Genomic DNA, 15,564 nt, shown 5'->3' with positions numbered 1-15,564 from the left:
TGCTTCATTTCTGAAAGTACAATTTTACATGGTGATAGATCTGACTACTTGGGGCAGATTTTACTTTTTAGGAAGAAAAAAAGTGTTGTTAGTTTGATGGCTGAATGTATATGGTTGGCATATACCATATATATTTAAATTTCTTATATAAAAAGGTGGCGTTGATACATTTGAATCATACCTCAACACTACAAATTTTTGGGTACAAGAAAGTTGGAGTTGTGGGTTGGAGAGATCACAACGAGATACAGTATGCGATCGAATATGAGAATGCTACGAAACAGATTTAGAGTCCAGAGACTTCAATCCTAAGAAGAAACTAGCTCGTGCACGTGATATTATTGACATGCTTCAAAAATGGAAAATATCCAGGTATCTTAAAAAATTGAGAGTTTCTTCCTTCAGTTTTGAGATGCAATACATACCACATGGATCCTTGCACTAGAACCTGTTGAATTGCTAGAGGTTGGGCTTTGGTACTTCAGGAACAGGGCCAGGGGTTCCATGATGGTTGTTGCTTTACTCACATATATATCCTATTTAGACACTAGGCCATTTTCTACATACTATATATATTCCATAATACTAGTAGTTTCAAGCGTGCGTCCTCCTTCATAGCCAAATCCAATACCAATAGCTTCTTCGACGACATTTACGACGATGGCCTTGGCCACGCGCCAAGCCACGTTGAAGACGGCGGCATGGCAATCGAGTAGACAAGGGAAGAAGTGTCGTCCGAGGCCGCCATCCTCCTCTATAGCTCGTCGGGCAGTGCAGAGGCTACCGTCCTCCTTTGTAGATCATCGGGTCGGGTGGTGGGAAGGCCCCCGTCCTCCACCGGAGCTCGTCCGGCGATGGGGAGACCGACATCCCATGGTAGAGCATGGTGATCTCGCGAGGTTGCAGCCTCCTCCAGCTCGTCTGACCGCGCTGGGGCAGATCCGGGGGTGGTGTAGGTGGTGCCGGCGCCACAGACATGGACCGACAGGGGACGGACATGTGGGTGCGGTCCGTGAGGTAGGTGCTTGTTGGGCCAGCCCGGGCTACGCCGAGGGGCTGGCATACGAGGTGGAAGGGCTACTCATGTAGTGCTTAAAGAAATGCCAAGAAGAAAGGGAGAGGAGGAAGAAGAAGAAGACCAAGCCAATTTGCCTATGTGGAATTTTTTCTAGCAACTCAGCTTGATGGGTGGGCCCGGCCAATTAGTGACGTCATCCAAACACTTAGCATATACCATCAGTGTTTTTTGCCACGATCAAATTCTCAGTGTCGTGCATTCTGCAATATTTTATGAAGTGTTCGTTTTGTTGTTGTTGTGTGACACAGATTGTGGTGGTTGTGTTGGTTTTACTCTGTTGACTAAGTACTATAAACAGCTTTTAAAAAAGAAAAGAAAAAACGTCTTCTTTGTTCTGCCAATTTAGATCATCATAGTTTATGCTTCTTAGAAATGATGAATTTGTAAACATATAGTTCTTGGTATTTTTCCAATCTAGCAAAATGCAATTAGACACCTCTAATGCCGCAAAAATTAAAAAGTTAGACAGTTGTAAGAGACTGAGTCAACAAATAAGGTATCGTATCGACATACGTGGCAATGTAGAGTAGCCCAACAACATACACCCACATACAGGCTCTGCTCTGTGGCCGGAATTGAAGTTAGTGGTTGATTATTAGTGTCCCGACCGTGAGAATTATTTGTCGATCTTATCATACCCTACCCCGCTGAGATTCATTGATCGATCTTATCTAGCAAGACATATTTCAAAAATATTGGCTAAAATTACAAGATTTTGCCATGCTTTTTTGTTTGTCTGAGTTACAAGTGTTTACTTTGTGCACGAACAGTCCTTCTACACAACACAGAGTTGCAGAATATTATATTACAAGTGTTTACTTTGTTGGAGTCTCATAGTTTACGTTTCTTTGCGAGCATATCCCTCTACGTCTTCATCGCGTATTAACTAATTTATTTATAAGTGGAACGTGGTTGATCGGCCCATTTCGCAATTTATGAGAGCAGACGTGGTCACATGGTCCTGCGTAGTAATGAAGAAGATAAGGGAAATTTGTGGCGTGCCATGCAGCAAAATTCAAACGATGAGCAATGAGTGAGTACAATGGCGTTGCACGCACCTTTCTCCAGGCCCATTCTGCACCGATTTTCCACACACACGATTGATCTAGTTTTAAGGCACACCACGACTTTTCTCCACACAAGGCCTATAAATGGCGGCACTTGGCGCCATAATCTATCAAGCACCACCCAACACTAGTAGAAAAAGAGGCTTCCATACGCCCCCATTAGTCCCCAAAATAATCGAACCGCGACAAAAGGGGTCTTTAGTCGCGGTTCGGGAGGAGACCCGCGACCAACTATCTGGGCCCAGCGCGCTCGGTCGACAGCTGGCGGACGGGAGGGGCTTTAGTCCCGGTTGGCCTGGCCAACCGGGACTAAAGGTCCCCGAAGGCGTTTAGTCGCGGTTGGCCAGGCCAACCGGGACTAAAGGCCCATCCCTATATATAGGACTCAGCTCACTTCACTTCACTCAGCTCACTTCACAATATTCAGAAGGGGGTGGTGGGTTTGCTTTTGGTTCCTCCTATGCACACAAGGTGTTCGATGAAATGCCCGAGAGCCTGAAACAAACATGATATGAAGTGTCCGAGCCACACTTGAGCTTTCTCATTTATTTTTCCTCCGCGATCGCGGTTAGCAAGTTGAACCTTTCGTGTGTCATTGATAAAATATGCATGTGTGTAGTTCATTGTTTAATTTGTATTATTTCTAGCTAGTTAGTTTAACAAATGCATGATGGTTAATTATATACTTTATATAATAATAATGCAGATGAATCGGCAATGGATGTACGGTCCCCGACTCTCCGGCGAGTTCACTACGGGTTTGAAAGATTTCCTCGTAGTGGCAAATGCGAACAAGCAGCAAGGTTTTATTATCTGTCCATGTGCTGTCTGTAAGAATCAGAAGGGTTACTCCTCCTCAAGAGACGTTCACATGCACCTGCTTCGGCACGGTTTCATGCGAAGCTATAATTGTTGGACCAAGCATGGAGAAAGAGGGGTTAGAATGGAAGAAGATGAAGAAGGGGATGATATCGATGACAACTATCATGATCATTTCGGTGATACTTTCATGGAGGATGATGCTGAAGGTGGGGAAGGGTTAGGTGAAGGTGAAGAAGAGGCACATGATGAGCCCGCTGATGATCTTGGTCGGACCATTGCTGATGCACGGAGACGCTGCAAAACTGACAAGGATAGGGAGAATTTGGATCGCATGTTAGAGGATCACAAAAAGTCGTTGTATCCAGGATGCGATAATAGTCTGAAAAAGCTGGGCTGCACACTGGATTTGCTAAAATGGAAGGCACAGGAAGGTGTAGGTGACTCATCATTTGAAAATTTGCTGAAAATGTTGAAGAATATGTTTCCGAAGAATAACGAGTTGCCCGCCAGTACATACGAAGCAAAGAAGATTGTCTGCCCTCTAGGTTTAGAGGTTCTGAAGATACATGCATGCATTAACGACTGCATCCTCTACCGCGGTGAATACGAGAATTTGAATGAATGCCCTGTATGCACTGCATTGCGTTATAAGATCAGAGGCGATGACCCTGGTGACGATGTTGAGGGCGAGAAACCCAGGAAGAGGGTTCCCGCCAAGGTGATGTGGTATGCTCCTATAATACCACGGTTGAAACGTCTGTTCAGGAACAAAAAGCATGCCAAGTCGTTGCGATGGCACAAAGAGGACCGTAAGTCCGACGGGGAGTTGAGACACACCGCTGATGGAACGCAATGGAGAAAGATCGACAGAGTGTTCAAAGATTTTGCAGCTGACGCAAGGAACATAAGATTTGGTCTAAGTACTGATGGCATGAATCCTTTTGGCGAGCAAAGCTCCAGCCATAGCACCTGGCCCGTGACTCTATGCATCTACAACCTTCCTCCTTGGTTGTGCATGAAGCGGAAGTTCATTATGATGCCAGTGCTCATCCAAGGTCCAAAGCAACCCGGGAACAACATCGATGTGTACCTAAGGCCATTAGTTGATGAACTTTTACAGTTGTGGGCCAGACCTGGTGTACGTGTCTGGGATGAGCACAAAGGAGAGGAATTTGACCTACGAGCGTTGCTTTTTGTAACCATCAACGATTGGCCTGCTCTCAGTAACCTTTCGGGACAGACAAATAAGGGATACAATGCATGCACGCACTGCTTACATGAGACTGAAAGTGTACGTTTGGTTAATTGTAAGAAGAACGTGTACCTGGGTCATCGTCGATTTCTTCCCCGAAATCATAACGTAAGAAAGAAAGGCAAGCATTTCAACGGCAAGGCAGATCACCGGCCGAAGCCTGCGGAACGTACTGGTGCTGAGATATTTGATATGGTCAAGGATTTGAAAGTCATCTTTAGAAAGGGTCCTGGCGGACAATCAGTTCCGCGGGGAGTTGACGGGCACACACCCATGTGGAAGAAGAAATCTATATTTTGGGAGCTAGAATATTGGAAAGTCCTAGATGTCCGCTCTGCAATCGACGTGATGCATGTTACGAAGAATATTTGCGTGAACCTGCTAAGCTTCTTGGGCGTGTATGGGAAGACAAATGATACAAAGGAAGCACGGCAGGACCAGCAACTTTTGAAAGACCCAGATGACCGGCATCCGGAATGGTTTCAAGGTCGTGCCAGCTACGCTCTTATCAAAGAAGAGAAGGTCATTTTTTTTTTGAATGCCTGAGCAGTATGAAGGTCCCGTCTGGCTTCTCGTCGAATATAAAGGGAATAATAAACATGGCGGAGAAAAAGTTCCAAAACCTGAAGTCTCACGACTGCCACGTGATTATGACGCAATTGCTTCCGATTGCTTTGAGGGGGCTCCTACCGGAAAATGTTCGAGTAGCCATTGTGAAGCTATGTGCATTCCTCAATGCAATCTCTCAGAAGGTAATCAATCCAGAAGATCTACCACGGTTACAGAACGATGTGGTCCAATGCCTTGTCAGTTTCGAGTTGGTGTTCCCACCATCCTTCTTCGATATTATGACGCACCTCCTGCTCCACCTAGTCGAAGAGATTTCCATTCTCGGTCCTGTATTTGTACACAATATGTTCCCCTTTGAGAGGTTCATGGGAGTATTAAAGAAATATGTCCGTAACCGTGCTAGGCCAGAAGGAAGCATCGTCAAGGGCTATGGAAATGAGGAGGTAATTGAGTTCTGTATTGACTATGTTCCTGACCTTAAGCCGATTGGTATTCCTCAATCGCGGCACGAGGGAAGACTAAGTGGAAAAGGCAGGATCGGAAGGAAATCAACGATATGTATGGACGGTCATTCTATGACTGAAGCACACCACACAGTTCTGCAAAATTCCAGCTTGGTGGCTCCGTTCTTCGAGCAACACAAGAATATTTTACGCTCGGACAACCCGGGGAAGCCTGAATCCTGGATTAGAAAGGCCCACATGGAGACTTTCGGCAGTTGGTTGCGAAAACATTTAATGAATGACAATGATGTTGGAGATCAGCTATACATGTTGGCCAAGAAACCATCTTCGACTATAACGATTTTCCAAGGGTACGAGATAAATGGGAATACATTTTACACCATCGCCCAAGATAAAAAGAGCACCAACCAAAACAGTGGTGTCCGCTTTGATGCAGCAACCGAGAATGGGCAAAACGTCACATATTATGGATACATAGAGGAGATATGGGAACTTGGCTATGGACCCTCCTTTAAGGTCCCTTTGTTCCGGTGCAAATGGTTCAAGCTAACAAGAGGTGGGGTAAAGGTGGACGAGCAATACGGAATGACAATGGTGGATTTCAACAATCTTGGTTACCTTGACGAACCATTCGTCCTTGCCAAAGATGTCGCTCAGGTTTTTTATTTGAAGGACATGAGTAGCAAACCGAGGAAACGGAAAGATAAGAAAACGATCAGTACATCATGCGATGATCCAAAGCGCCACATTGTTCTTTCAGGGAAAAGAAACATCGTGGGAGTGGAGGACAAGACAGACATGTCAGAAGATTATAATATGTTTGGTGAAATTCCGCCCTTCAAAGTGAACACTGACCCAAGCATTAAGTTAAATGATGAGGATGCTCCATGGATACGGCACAATCGTAAGCAAGCAGGGACACAAGGGAAGAATTGATGTGTAATAATTTATTGTACCAAACTTTGTTGAATGGATCATGTGAATTAAAACGTACGATGGCGAATCCGGATGATTTGTATTTGGTCGATGAACTGAATGATGTATCAAACCTTTTGTCAAACCTTCAAGGGATCGATGAACTGATTTTTTTGATATATTATTTGTATTTTAAGATTTTAAAATGAATTAGTTTTATTTTTTTGATTTTTTTGATATATTATTTGTATTTTTAAGATTTTAAAATGAATTATTTTTATTTTTCTGATTTTTTGATATATAATTGTATTTTTAAGATTTTAAAATGAATTAGTTTTATTTTTCTGATTTTTTGATATATTATTTGTATTTTCAAGATTTTAAAATGAATTAGTTTTATTTTTCTGATTTTTTTGATATATTATTTGTATTTTTAAGATTTTAAAATGAATTAGTTTTGTTTTTCTGATTTTTTTTGATATATTATTTGTATATTTAAGATTTTAAAATGAATTAGTTTTATTTTTCTGATTTTTTTTATATATAATTGTATTTTTAAGATTTTAAAATGAATTAGTTTTATTTTTCTGATTTTTTTGATATATTATTTGTATTTTTAAGATTTTAAAATGAGTTAGTTTTATTTTATATGAAAAAAGGACCTTTAGTCGCGGTTCGTGACACGAACCGCGACTAAAGGCTCTTTCCGCGCGGGAACGAAAGCGGCGCGAAAGTACCTTTAGTCCCGGTTGGGGACACCAACCGCGACTAAAGGTATCCTTTAGTCGCGGTTGGTGTCCCCAACCGGGACTAAAGTGTACCTTTAGTTGCGGTTGGTCTCCCCAACCGGGACTAATGCTTTTCCTATATAAGTGGCACTTACGATTTTTCCACATTCTCCCCCGACGCCAACGCCCCTGCGCTTCGACGCCGCCAGGCTGCTCCTCGTCGCTGTCGCCGTTGCCGCGCCCTGCCCCGTCGCCGGCCGCTCCTCCTCGCCGTCGCCAACGCCTCCCTGACCTCACTGTCATCAACGCCTCCCCGACCTTGCCCTGCCCCCAGTGAGCTCCGACGCCCTGCACTATCGCCGTTGCCGCGCCCTGCCCCGTCGCCGCCCGCTCCTCCTCGCCGTCGCCAACGCCCGCCGCTGCCCCTGCCCCTGCCGCCGCCGCTGCCCCTGCCCCTGCCGCCGCCTGCCTCCCGCCGCTGCCCCTGCCGCCGCCTGCCTCCCGCCGCCCGCCCGCCGCCGTCCTCCTCAAACAAAGAAAAGGAAGAACAAAAGGAAGAAGAAAAGGAAAAAGAAAAGGAAGAAGAAAAGGAAAAAGAAAATAAGAAAAGGAAAAAGAAAATGAGAAAAGGAAAAACAGAATAAGAAAAAGAAAAAGAAAATAAGAAAAGGAAAAAGAAAAGGAAGAAGAAAAGGAAAAACAAAATAAGAAAAGGAAAAAGAAAATAAGAAAAGGAAAAAGAAAATAAGAAAAGGAAAAACAGAATAAGAAAAGGAAAAAGAAAATATGAAAACGAAAAAGAAAAGGAAGAAGAAAAGGAAAAACAAAATAAGAAAAGGAAAAAGAAAAGGAAGAAGAAAAGGAAGAAGAAAAGGAAAAACAAAATAAGAAAAGGAAGAAGAAAAGGAAGAAGAAAAGGAAAAAGAAAAGGAAGAAGAAAAGGAAAAAGAAAAGGAAAAACAAAATAAGAAAAGGAAAAAGAAAAGGAAAAAGAAAAGGAAGAAGAAAAGGAAAAAGAAAAGGAAGAAGAAAAGGAAAAACAAAATAAGAAAAGGAAAAAGAAAAGGAAGAAGAAAAGGAAAAACAAAATAAGAAAAGGAAGAAGAAAAGGAAGAAGAAAAGGAAAAAGAAAAGGAAGAAGAAAAGGAAAAAGAAAAGGAAAAACAAAATAAGAAAAGGAAAAAGAAAAGAAAAAAGAAAAGGAAAAACAAAATACTTGGCAGTGCTAAACAAAAACTTCTATGCAAATTAGTGCTCAATAATCTTATTTTTTAATTCCTCCTCCTCTATGTCCCCTTAATCTTATTTTTTAATTCCTTTATACTTAAAGAATTTTTACTACATGCAGGAGTGATATATGGCGGATGATAGAGCCGAGCCGCTTAGGGATCCGGAGGCTAAACGTTATTTAATGGGCATCATCAACAACGAGATTCCTTATGTGCCGGGCTCAGAATATGAGCAAGAAGAGGATGTAGTCTCTTCTTTTCTGAACCTTGACGGTGGAGATGATCAAGATGGTGAAGGAACGGACATTGTCGACGGAGGTCAACCGTCAACAAACGACGATCTCGAATTGCAAGTAGCAACCACCTCCGGCGAGGTATATATATACATTGAGCCTCTCGTGATACAAACTTACTGAAATGTGAATACATATGTATTAACGCGCGCGACTCTCTTTCTTTTTTTAGCCCTCGGCCGGATCGAGTACGACAAAGCGTGGCAAATCCAAGGCGATGAAAACAGGAGAAACATATGCCATTGAGTTTGTCAGTGAAACCGGCAAGCCCCTACAGCACACCTCAAAGTTTATCAACCAATGCGGAGTCGTTGTTAGAGACAACATCCCGATCACCGTCCAGGAATGGAAGGAGCCAAAGAAGGCACGTCTTGGTTTCAGTTTTGTCGACAAGAGAACGAAAAAGGATTGCTGGAGAAAGCTTATGGAACATTTCATTCTACCTCCGGAATACAACAAAGTCGATGAATTCGGTAACGAGGTTCCGGGTGGACGTGAGAGTAGGAGGCTAGTTAAAGAGTTCGCTCTTCAGAAGATGGGCGAAGCATTCCGGAACTTCAAGAAAAATTTAACCCGTGACTATGTCAACAAGGGCAAGACTCCGGATTTCAATGGACAACATGAGAAGCTGAAAGATGATTGGCCATAATTTGTGAGGCAAAAGCAATCGGAGCATTTCAAGGAAATATCGAAAAAATAAGGATAATGCGAGTAAGAAAAAGTTCCATCATATTATGGGGCCAGGAGGATACCGCCTTTCGGAGCCTAAGTGGCAGAAGATGGAGGAGGACCTGAGGGTGCGAGGAATCCCTCTAGGTACAGAGGGATGGGACCCAAGGGCCAAAAGCTGGTGGTACGGGCATGGGGGATCGCTAGACCCGGAGACAGGGGTGTGTGTTCACCGGAAGAAAAAGTTTGCTCCCACCCAAGCCCTTATTGACGCAATGACCCAAGCTCAAGAGGGCTTGATCAAGTTCAACAGAGAGAAAGACGCACTGACAACAACCCTCGGGAATGATGAACACGGAGGACGTGTACGAGGCAAAGGCAAAGTTCCGTGGAAAGTAGGGTTTTCCCAGGACAATGACCCGTACTGTTACAGAAGCCGTAAGAGAAAGACGGACCGGGATGCAGATCTTATGGCGAAGTTTGCATCGGAACTCCATGAGTTGAAGCAGACCGTGCATGAACTAGTAAAAGAAAAATCGGCTGCAGGGCCGCATGAAGATCATGAAGCGGATCGCGGAAGCCAGCAGCGGAGAAGCAGCGTGGCTTCCACGGATGCCCCGCCTGGTGCTAGTGCACCGATGATCGAGATTCGTGCACCGGAGCCTCACTACCCCGTGGATGATGTAAAGGAGATGAAAGAATGTGATCTGCATTATCCCGTGGGGAACGTTTCCACGAAGGTAGCTAGCGGCAGTGCTTTACCCTGTACACCTGGAGCACTCCACCACAACAACCCCATTGCATATGGCTATGCTCGTGTCACGGTGGAAGACATAGTCCAAGGGTTTGAGGACCTGGAGATTGACAAAGCTACACCCGAAGGGGAGAGAAGACTTGGAGATGTCAAGCGCCAGATCATTCTATGGAAAAAGAAGTACATAGTGTTTCCAGGCGAGGCGCCAAGGCTAACAAGTCCACCCCCCTCCGATGGTGGTGGTGGTGGTGGCGGCGGTGGTGGTGGTCGTGGTGGTTCACCTACACCTCCTTCACGCCATTCGACGCCGTCCCCCGATCCACAACCTCCGGCGGGTACGACGCCCCCAATCCTCCTCCGGCGGGTACGACGCCCCCCAATCCACCTCCGGCGAAGAAGCAGAAGCAGGCGGACAGCAAGGAAACCCGCTCCTGGACTATTAACCCGGACCCTTATGTACCTAAGACCACAAGGGTACCGGAGCCATCACTGAAGCCTCTCCTCCCAAGGCCTTGGGAACTTAGTGAAGCTGAAACCAAATTGGCCGCGTCTGCTCATTATGAGAAATGGAAGGCGGATATGAAGGCGATAAAAGAGCCTGAGCCCAAGCAAGTATTCACTGAGAAGCAAAAGAAGTGGGCTAACGATTTTTTGACGACACCGTCCCAAGCCGAGCTGAATATGCCTAACGACTATGGACATGAACTTCGTAGGCAAGCAAAAATATTGAAGGAGGAGAAAGAAGAAAGTAAAAAAAGCGGGAAACAAGTTGACCAGCTCGGGATGCAAAATAAACAATCGATCCCCCCGCTCATAGTGAAAGCCGGTCCGGAAGAGGACCCCGAGATCATAGCAGCTGCGGCAGCACTTGGATTGACTGTAGCGAGTGCCATGAAACAAGCGTCCGAGATGGGTTTGACTCTTCGTGCCTTCTTAGGCCTTGAGGATGCGCCAGTATGTGAGATAGCATTACAATATGTGCGGAATGGGCCTCTCGTCGAGCCTGCACGGGAAAAGAGTCTACCACCACAAATGCGAAATCTGCTACGTTGGTACAAGCAATTCATAACATGGGCCGACAAAGAATATGTTTATGCGGATGTTACAGAGGAGCATCACACCAAACGGTACTCTGTACAAGTTCATATGAGTGAATTGTTCCAGCTGTTCAATCTGCGCGACCTCAACAAATCTATGCTGAGTTGCTATGTTCTATAAGTGATTTATTTCTACCTCATCTCGTTCTTCATTGCCTGCACTATATATATATATATATATATATATATATATATATATATATATATATATATATATATATATATATATATATATATATATATATATTTCCTAACTATATTGTTGCAAAATAAGAAACATCCATGATGTTGGGTTCATTGACCCACATATCGTTAATGGACATGTGTTACAAAATCACCCCGAAGACGTGGAGAAAGACTTGTACAAGTTTCATAGAAAGCATCAACTCAAAAGTCATATTCTATTTCCTTACCATTTTGGGTGAGTGTTTCTCTCTTGTGCCCATTCTCTTTTGTTTACTCCATGCATGGTATGTCTAATCGATGAGTTATGCATGACTGTGCATGTAACGTGTCCGCAGGTTCCACTGGATTCTGCTAAATATTGAACTTCACACCTCCAGAGTTCTAATCATGGACTCTATGGATTCGGATCCAAAGCGTTGGGCCGACATGAGAAAAATGCTGCAAAAGTAATTATTTTCAATCATTTGAGCTCTATATCGATCGGTCTCTTTCGTTCATTTCCTAATATCAAGTAACTAATAACTCCCTTGTTCATTTAATTTTCTTTGCCCTGTAGGGTTTGGAGACGGTTCTCAGAAGAAATTGTCGATGAATTCAAACATGAGCTAGATTTTAGAAGGTTAGTTAATGTGGATAAGCAGCCACCGGGGACCAATCTATGTGGATACTATGTTTGTGAGAACATCCGGAGACACACTTCTGAGCGGAAGGCATCGGATAGCGTGCGGAAGGCGACGGATAACTTGCGGAGGAGGCTTAGTCCAGAAGCTCGCTTCCGACCCATTCAAGATGAATTAGCAGGATTTTTCATGAGGGAAGTCATCAATCCTAAAGGAGAACACTATACCGAGGACGAAGAAATTTATATGCATACCCGAGAAGTTGTATATGGTCATCCATCCTAATTGTGTATGAAAACTTGTTCAAAGTTGTATATGGTCACCCGAGATTGAATATATATTATATATTCCTCTTGAATTCTTCTTGTTTGAAATTTCATATGCATGTATATAGTAGCGTAGAATATGTGTACTGAAACTTCATCAAAATTAAAATAAAACACAAAATAAAATATAAAAGAAATAAAATACTACAAATTAAAAAGAAACCAGGTTTAGGGGGGCTAAAACCCTAAATCTGCGGAGGAGGCCTTTAGTCCCGGTTAGCCACGAGAACCGGGACTAAAGGTCCTCCGCGCCGACGGACCCCTGGCGCCCACGTGGACGGGCCTTTAGTCCGGTTAGCCACGAGAACCGGGACTAAAGGTCCTCCGCCCCGACGGACCCCTGGCGCCCACGTGGACGGGCCTTTAGTCGCGGTTCGTAAGAGGCGCGACTAAAGGGGGTCTTTAGTCGCGCATATTTAGTCCCGGTTGCACAGCCGGAAGGCCTTTGCGAACCGGAACTAAAGGCCCATTTTTTACCAGTGCAAGATCGATCATGAAGCCACACATGCCCACGGTACTGAGAGCCCCAAGGGTGGTGGCCATCCTGGCCGTCGTTGTGGCGGCGGCACTCGCCACAGCCGTGAACGCCCAGCAGTGCAGCAACCAGGCTGGTGGCACGACGTGCGCAAACTGTCTCTGCTGCAGCAAATTCGGGTACTGCGGCAGCGGCGACGCCAACTGCGGTGCCGGCTGCCAGAGCCAGTGCAGCGGCTGCGGCCCCACCCCTCCCGGCCCCAGCCCCGGCGGGGGCGTGTCGTCCATCCTTTCCAGGGACCTCTTCGAGCGGCTCCTCCTCCACCGCAACGACTGCCAAGAGGCCCGCGGGTTCTACACGTACGACGCCTTCCTCACCGCCGCCGCCGCGTTCCCGTCATTCGGCACCACGGGGAGCACGGAGACGCGGAAGCGGGAGGCGGCGGCCTTCCTCGGGCAGACCTCCCACGAGACCACCGGCGGGTGGCCCGCGGCACCCGACGGACCGTACGCCTGGGGCTACTGCTTCAAGCAGGAGCAGGGCTCGCCGGGAAACTACTGCGACCCAAAGCCGGAATGGCCGTGCGCGTCCGGCAAGAAATACTACGGCCGCGGCCCCATCCAGCTCTCATGGAACTACAACTACGGCCAAGCAGGGCGCGCAATCGGGGTGGACCTGCTGAACAACCCGGACCTGGTGGCGACAGACCCAACGGGGTCGTTCAAGACCGCGTTGTGGTTCTGGATGACGGCACAAGATAACAAGCCGGCGTCTCATGCTGTGATCACGGGTCAGTGGACGCCGTCGGCCGCCGACAACGCCGCCGGCCGGTCGCCTGGCTACGGTGTTATATATCACCAACATCATCAACGGTGGGATCGAGTGCGGAAAGGGACAGAACCCCTAGGTGGTTGACCGGATTGGGTTCTATAAGCGATACTGTGACATCATATCCTTGGGGTCGGCTACGGTAACAACCTTGACTGCTACAATCAGAGGTCATTCAAAGACGGGCTCTCGGCTGGGCTCGCATCACAGTAAAAACGACCGGTCACACGAAGGTTTCCGTACGTGTTAAGAGTGGGTTCTTGATCTATGCATGTGTAAGCACTACTGGAATTTTCTTCTTTGCCGAGTATTAGGCTCTTTGCCGAGTGCATTATGTCGGGCACTCGGCAATCGTATCTTTGCCGAGTCCCAAGCAGAAAAGTACTCGGCAAAATAGCGAAACTCGGCAAACATGTACTTTGCCGAGTGTCGTGGACAAAACACTCGGTAAAACAATAAAACACGGCAGACAGTGTCTTTACCGAGTGCTACACTCGGCAAAAGGGGGTCTTTACCGAGTGCTACACTCGGCAAAAGTGGGTCTTCACTACGCTGCACAGTTTTAACTGTACAGGTTGCGTACGACATCGGATGAAGATGTTCCAAAAATCAAAGTTGTTCATTTTGACGAGGCGGAAATTTTTCATGTTGAGAACTTTTTCATTTGAGGTCATATTAGTTACACTTTTTCCATGTAAATGTCTGGTCTAAGATGACCAATGTGATGGCCAAATTTATTGCATAGTTTATGATAATGTGGTGAAGTTGGCCATATAGGTGCATCTTGCCATTACAAACAGTGTTGCCAAATAAAGTTTCCAACTTTTTTTACAAAAAAATCATTTTCGATTTTCTAAGAATAAGAAATGAGTATTCTTTGCCAAGTAAGTACAAAAATAGTGTGCAAAATGGCACTAGTCCAATTATCACAGTAAGTAGACCATATTTTATGCACAGTTCGTTCACAAAATGGGCTATCGTGTATGAACAGTTATGGTTTCAAGTCAAATGACCAAGGTAATGGCCATATTCATTGCATAATTTTTTATAATATGCCCAAATTAGACACATAGGTGACTATTGACATTACAACAATATTGCCAAATAGAGTGTCCAACTTTTTTGAACAAAAAAAAATCCTTTTCATTTTCTAAGTGCCAAAATTGGGTATTTTTTGTAAAGTAAGTACAAAAAATAGGGTCCAAAATGGCACCACTCAAATTTTCGCAGTAAGTAGACCATATTTTATGCACAATTCACAAGTTTCATGGATTTTCTAGTTTTCTAGCTACTTTCGGGACATTTAAATGACTTTATGTCCATATCCCGAAAGTAATTCAAATTTAAACTGCAAGTGTGGGATAGCTCTGTCGTAAAAAAAATTAAAAAATATTTTTAGGTGCACAAGTAGTCATTACATGGGAGAACCACTTAGAGTTTTGAGAGATTCAATCCCATGCCATGAATAGCCATGCCATCCATTTTGACCCTGTCTTAGAAAAAATGAAAGAAAAAGACTACAAATTCAATAAATGCAATCCTTTCTCATTGAGTCCTTTTATGCATACTAGTTGGAAGGAAAAATACCAAACTTTCAATATTGCAAATTTGAAATAAAAAACCTTCACAAAACAGACTTTCATGTATGTACAGTCATGGTTTCAAGTCAAATGACCAAGGTAATGACCATATTCGTTGCATAGTTAATTATAGTATGCCAAAATTAGACACATAGGTGACTATTGACATTACAAACAATGTTTGCAAATAAAGTTTTCAATTTTTTGTACAAAAAAATCTTTTTTCATTTTCTAAGTGTCAAAATTGGGTGTTTTTTGTGAAGCAAGTACAAACAGTAGGGTACAAAATGGCACCACTCCAATTATCACAGTAAGTAGACCATATTTTATGCACAATTCACAAGTTTCATGGATTTTCTAGTTTTCTAGCTACTTTCGGACATTTAAATGACTTTATCCCGATATCTTGAAAGTAATTCAAATTTGAACTGCAAGTGTGTGTTAGCTCTCTCGTAATGTGCACAAATAGTCATTACATGGGAGAACCACTTAGAATTTTAAGAGATTCAACCCCTTGCCATGAATAGCCATGCCGGACATTTTGACCCGTTTTGAAAAGAAAAACGAATAAAAGTTTAAAAAATGCAATCCTTTCGCATGGACCCCTTTTA

At 44.4% G+C, this 15,564-nt stretch overlaps 1 protein-coding gene and 1 pseudogene across 1 annotated transcript in view; both read left to right on the top strand.

Moving 5' to 3' along the window:
• Window positions 1–277: 277 nt before the first annotated feature.
• The window catches only part of LOC109784202 (multiple C2 domain and transmembrane region protein 6), a 95,506-nt gene continuing 80,219 nt past the window's right edge, over window positions 278–15,564 (top strand). The window contains exon 1 of the mRNA XM_073509411.1: window positions 278–372. Coding sequence (XP_073365512.1) covers window positions 358–372 — 15 coding nt within the window. The 5' untranslated portion in view covers window positions 278–357. The remainder of the gene's footprint in view (window positions 373–15,564) is intronic.
• Window positions 12,559–14,170, top strand: LOC109784206 (26 kDa endochitinase 1-like; annotated as a pseudogene).

This window comes from Aegilops tauschii, chromosome 2 (assembly GCF_002575655.3).
Source record: "Aegilops tauschii subsp. strangulata cultivar AL8/78 chromosome 2, Aet v6.0, whole genome shotgun sequence".
NCBI classification, from domain to species: Eukaryota; Viridiplantae; Streptophyta; class Magnoliopsida; order Poales; family Poaceae; genus Aegilops; species Aegilops tauschii.
The sequence above is the reverse complement of the archived record's forward strand: the minus strand, read 5'-3'. Positions and strand labels throughout refer to the sequence as shown.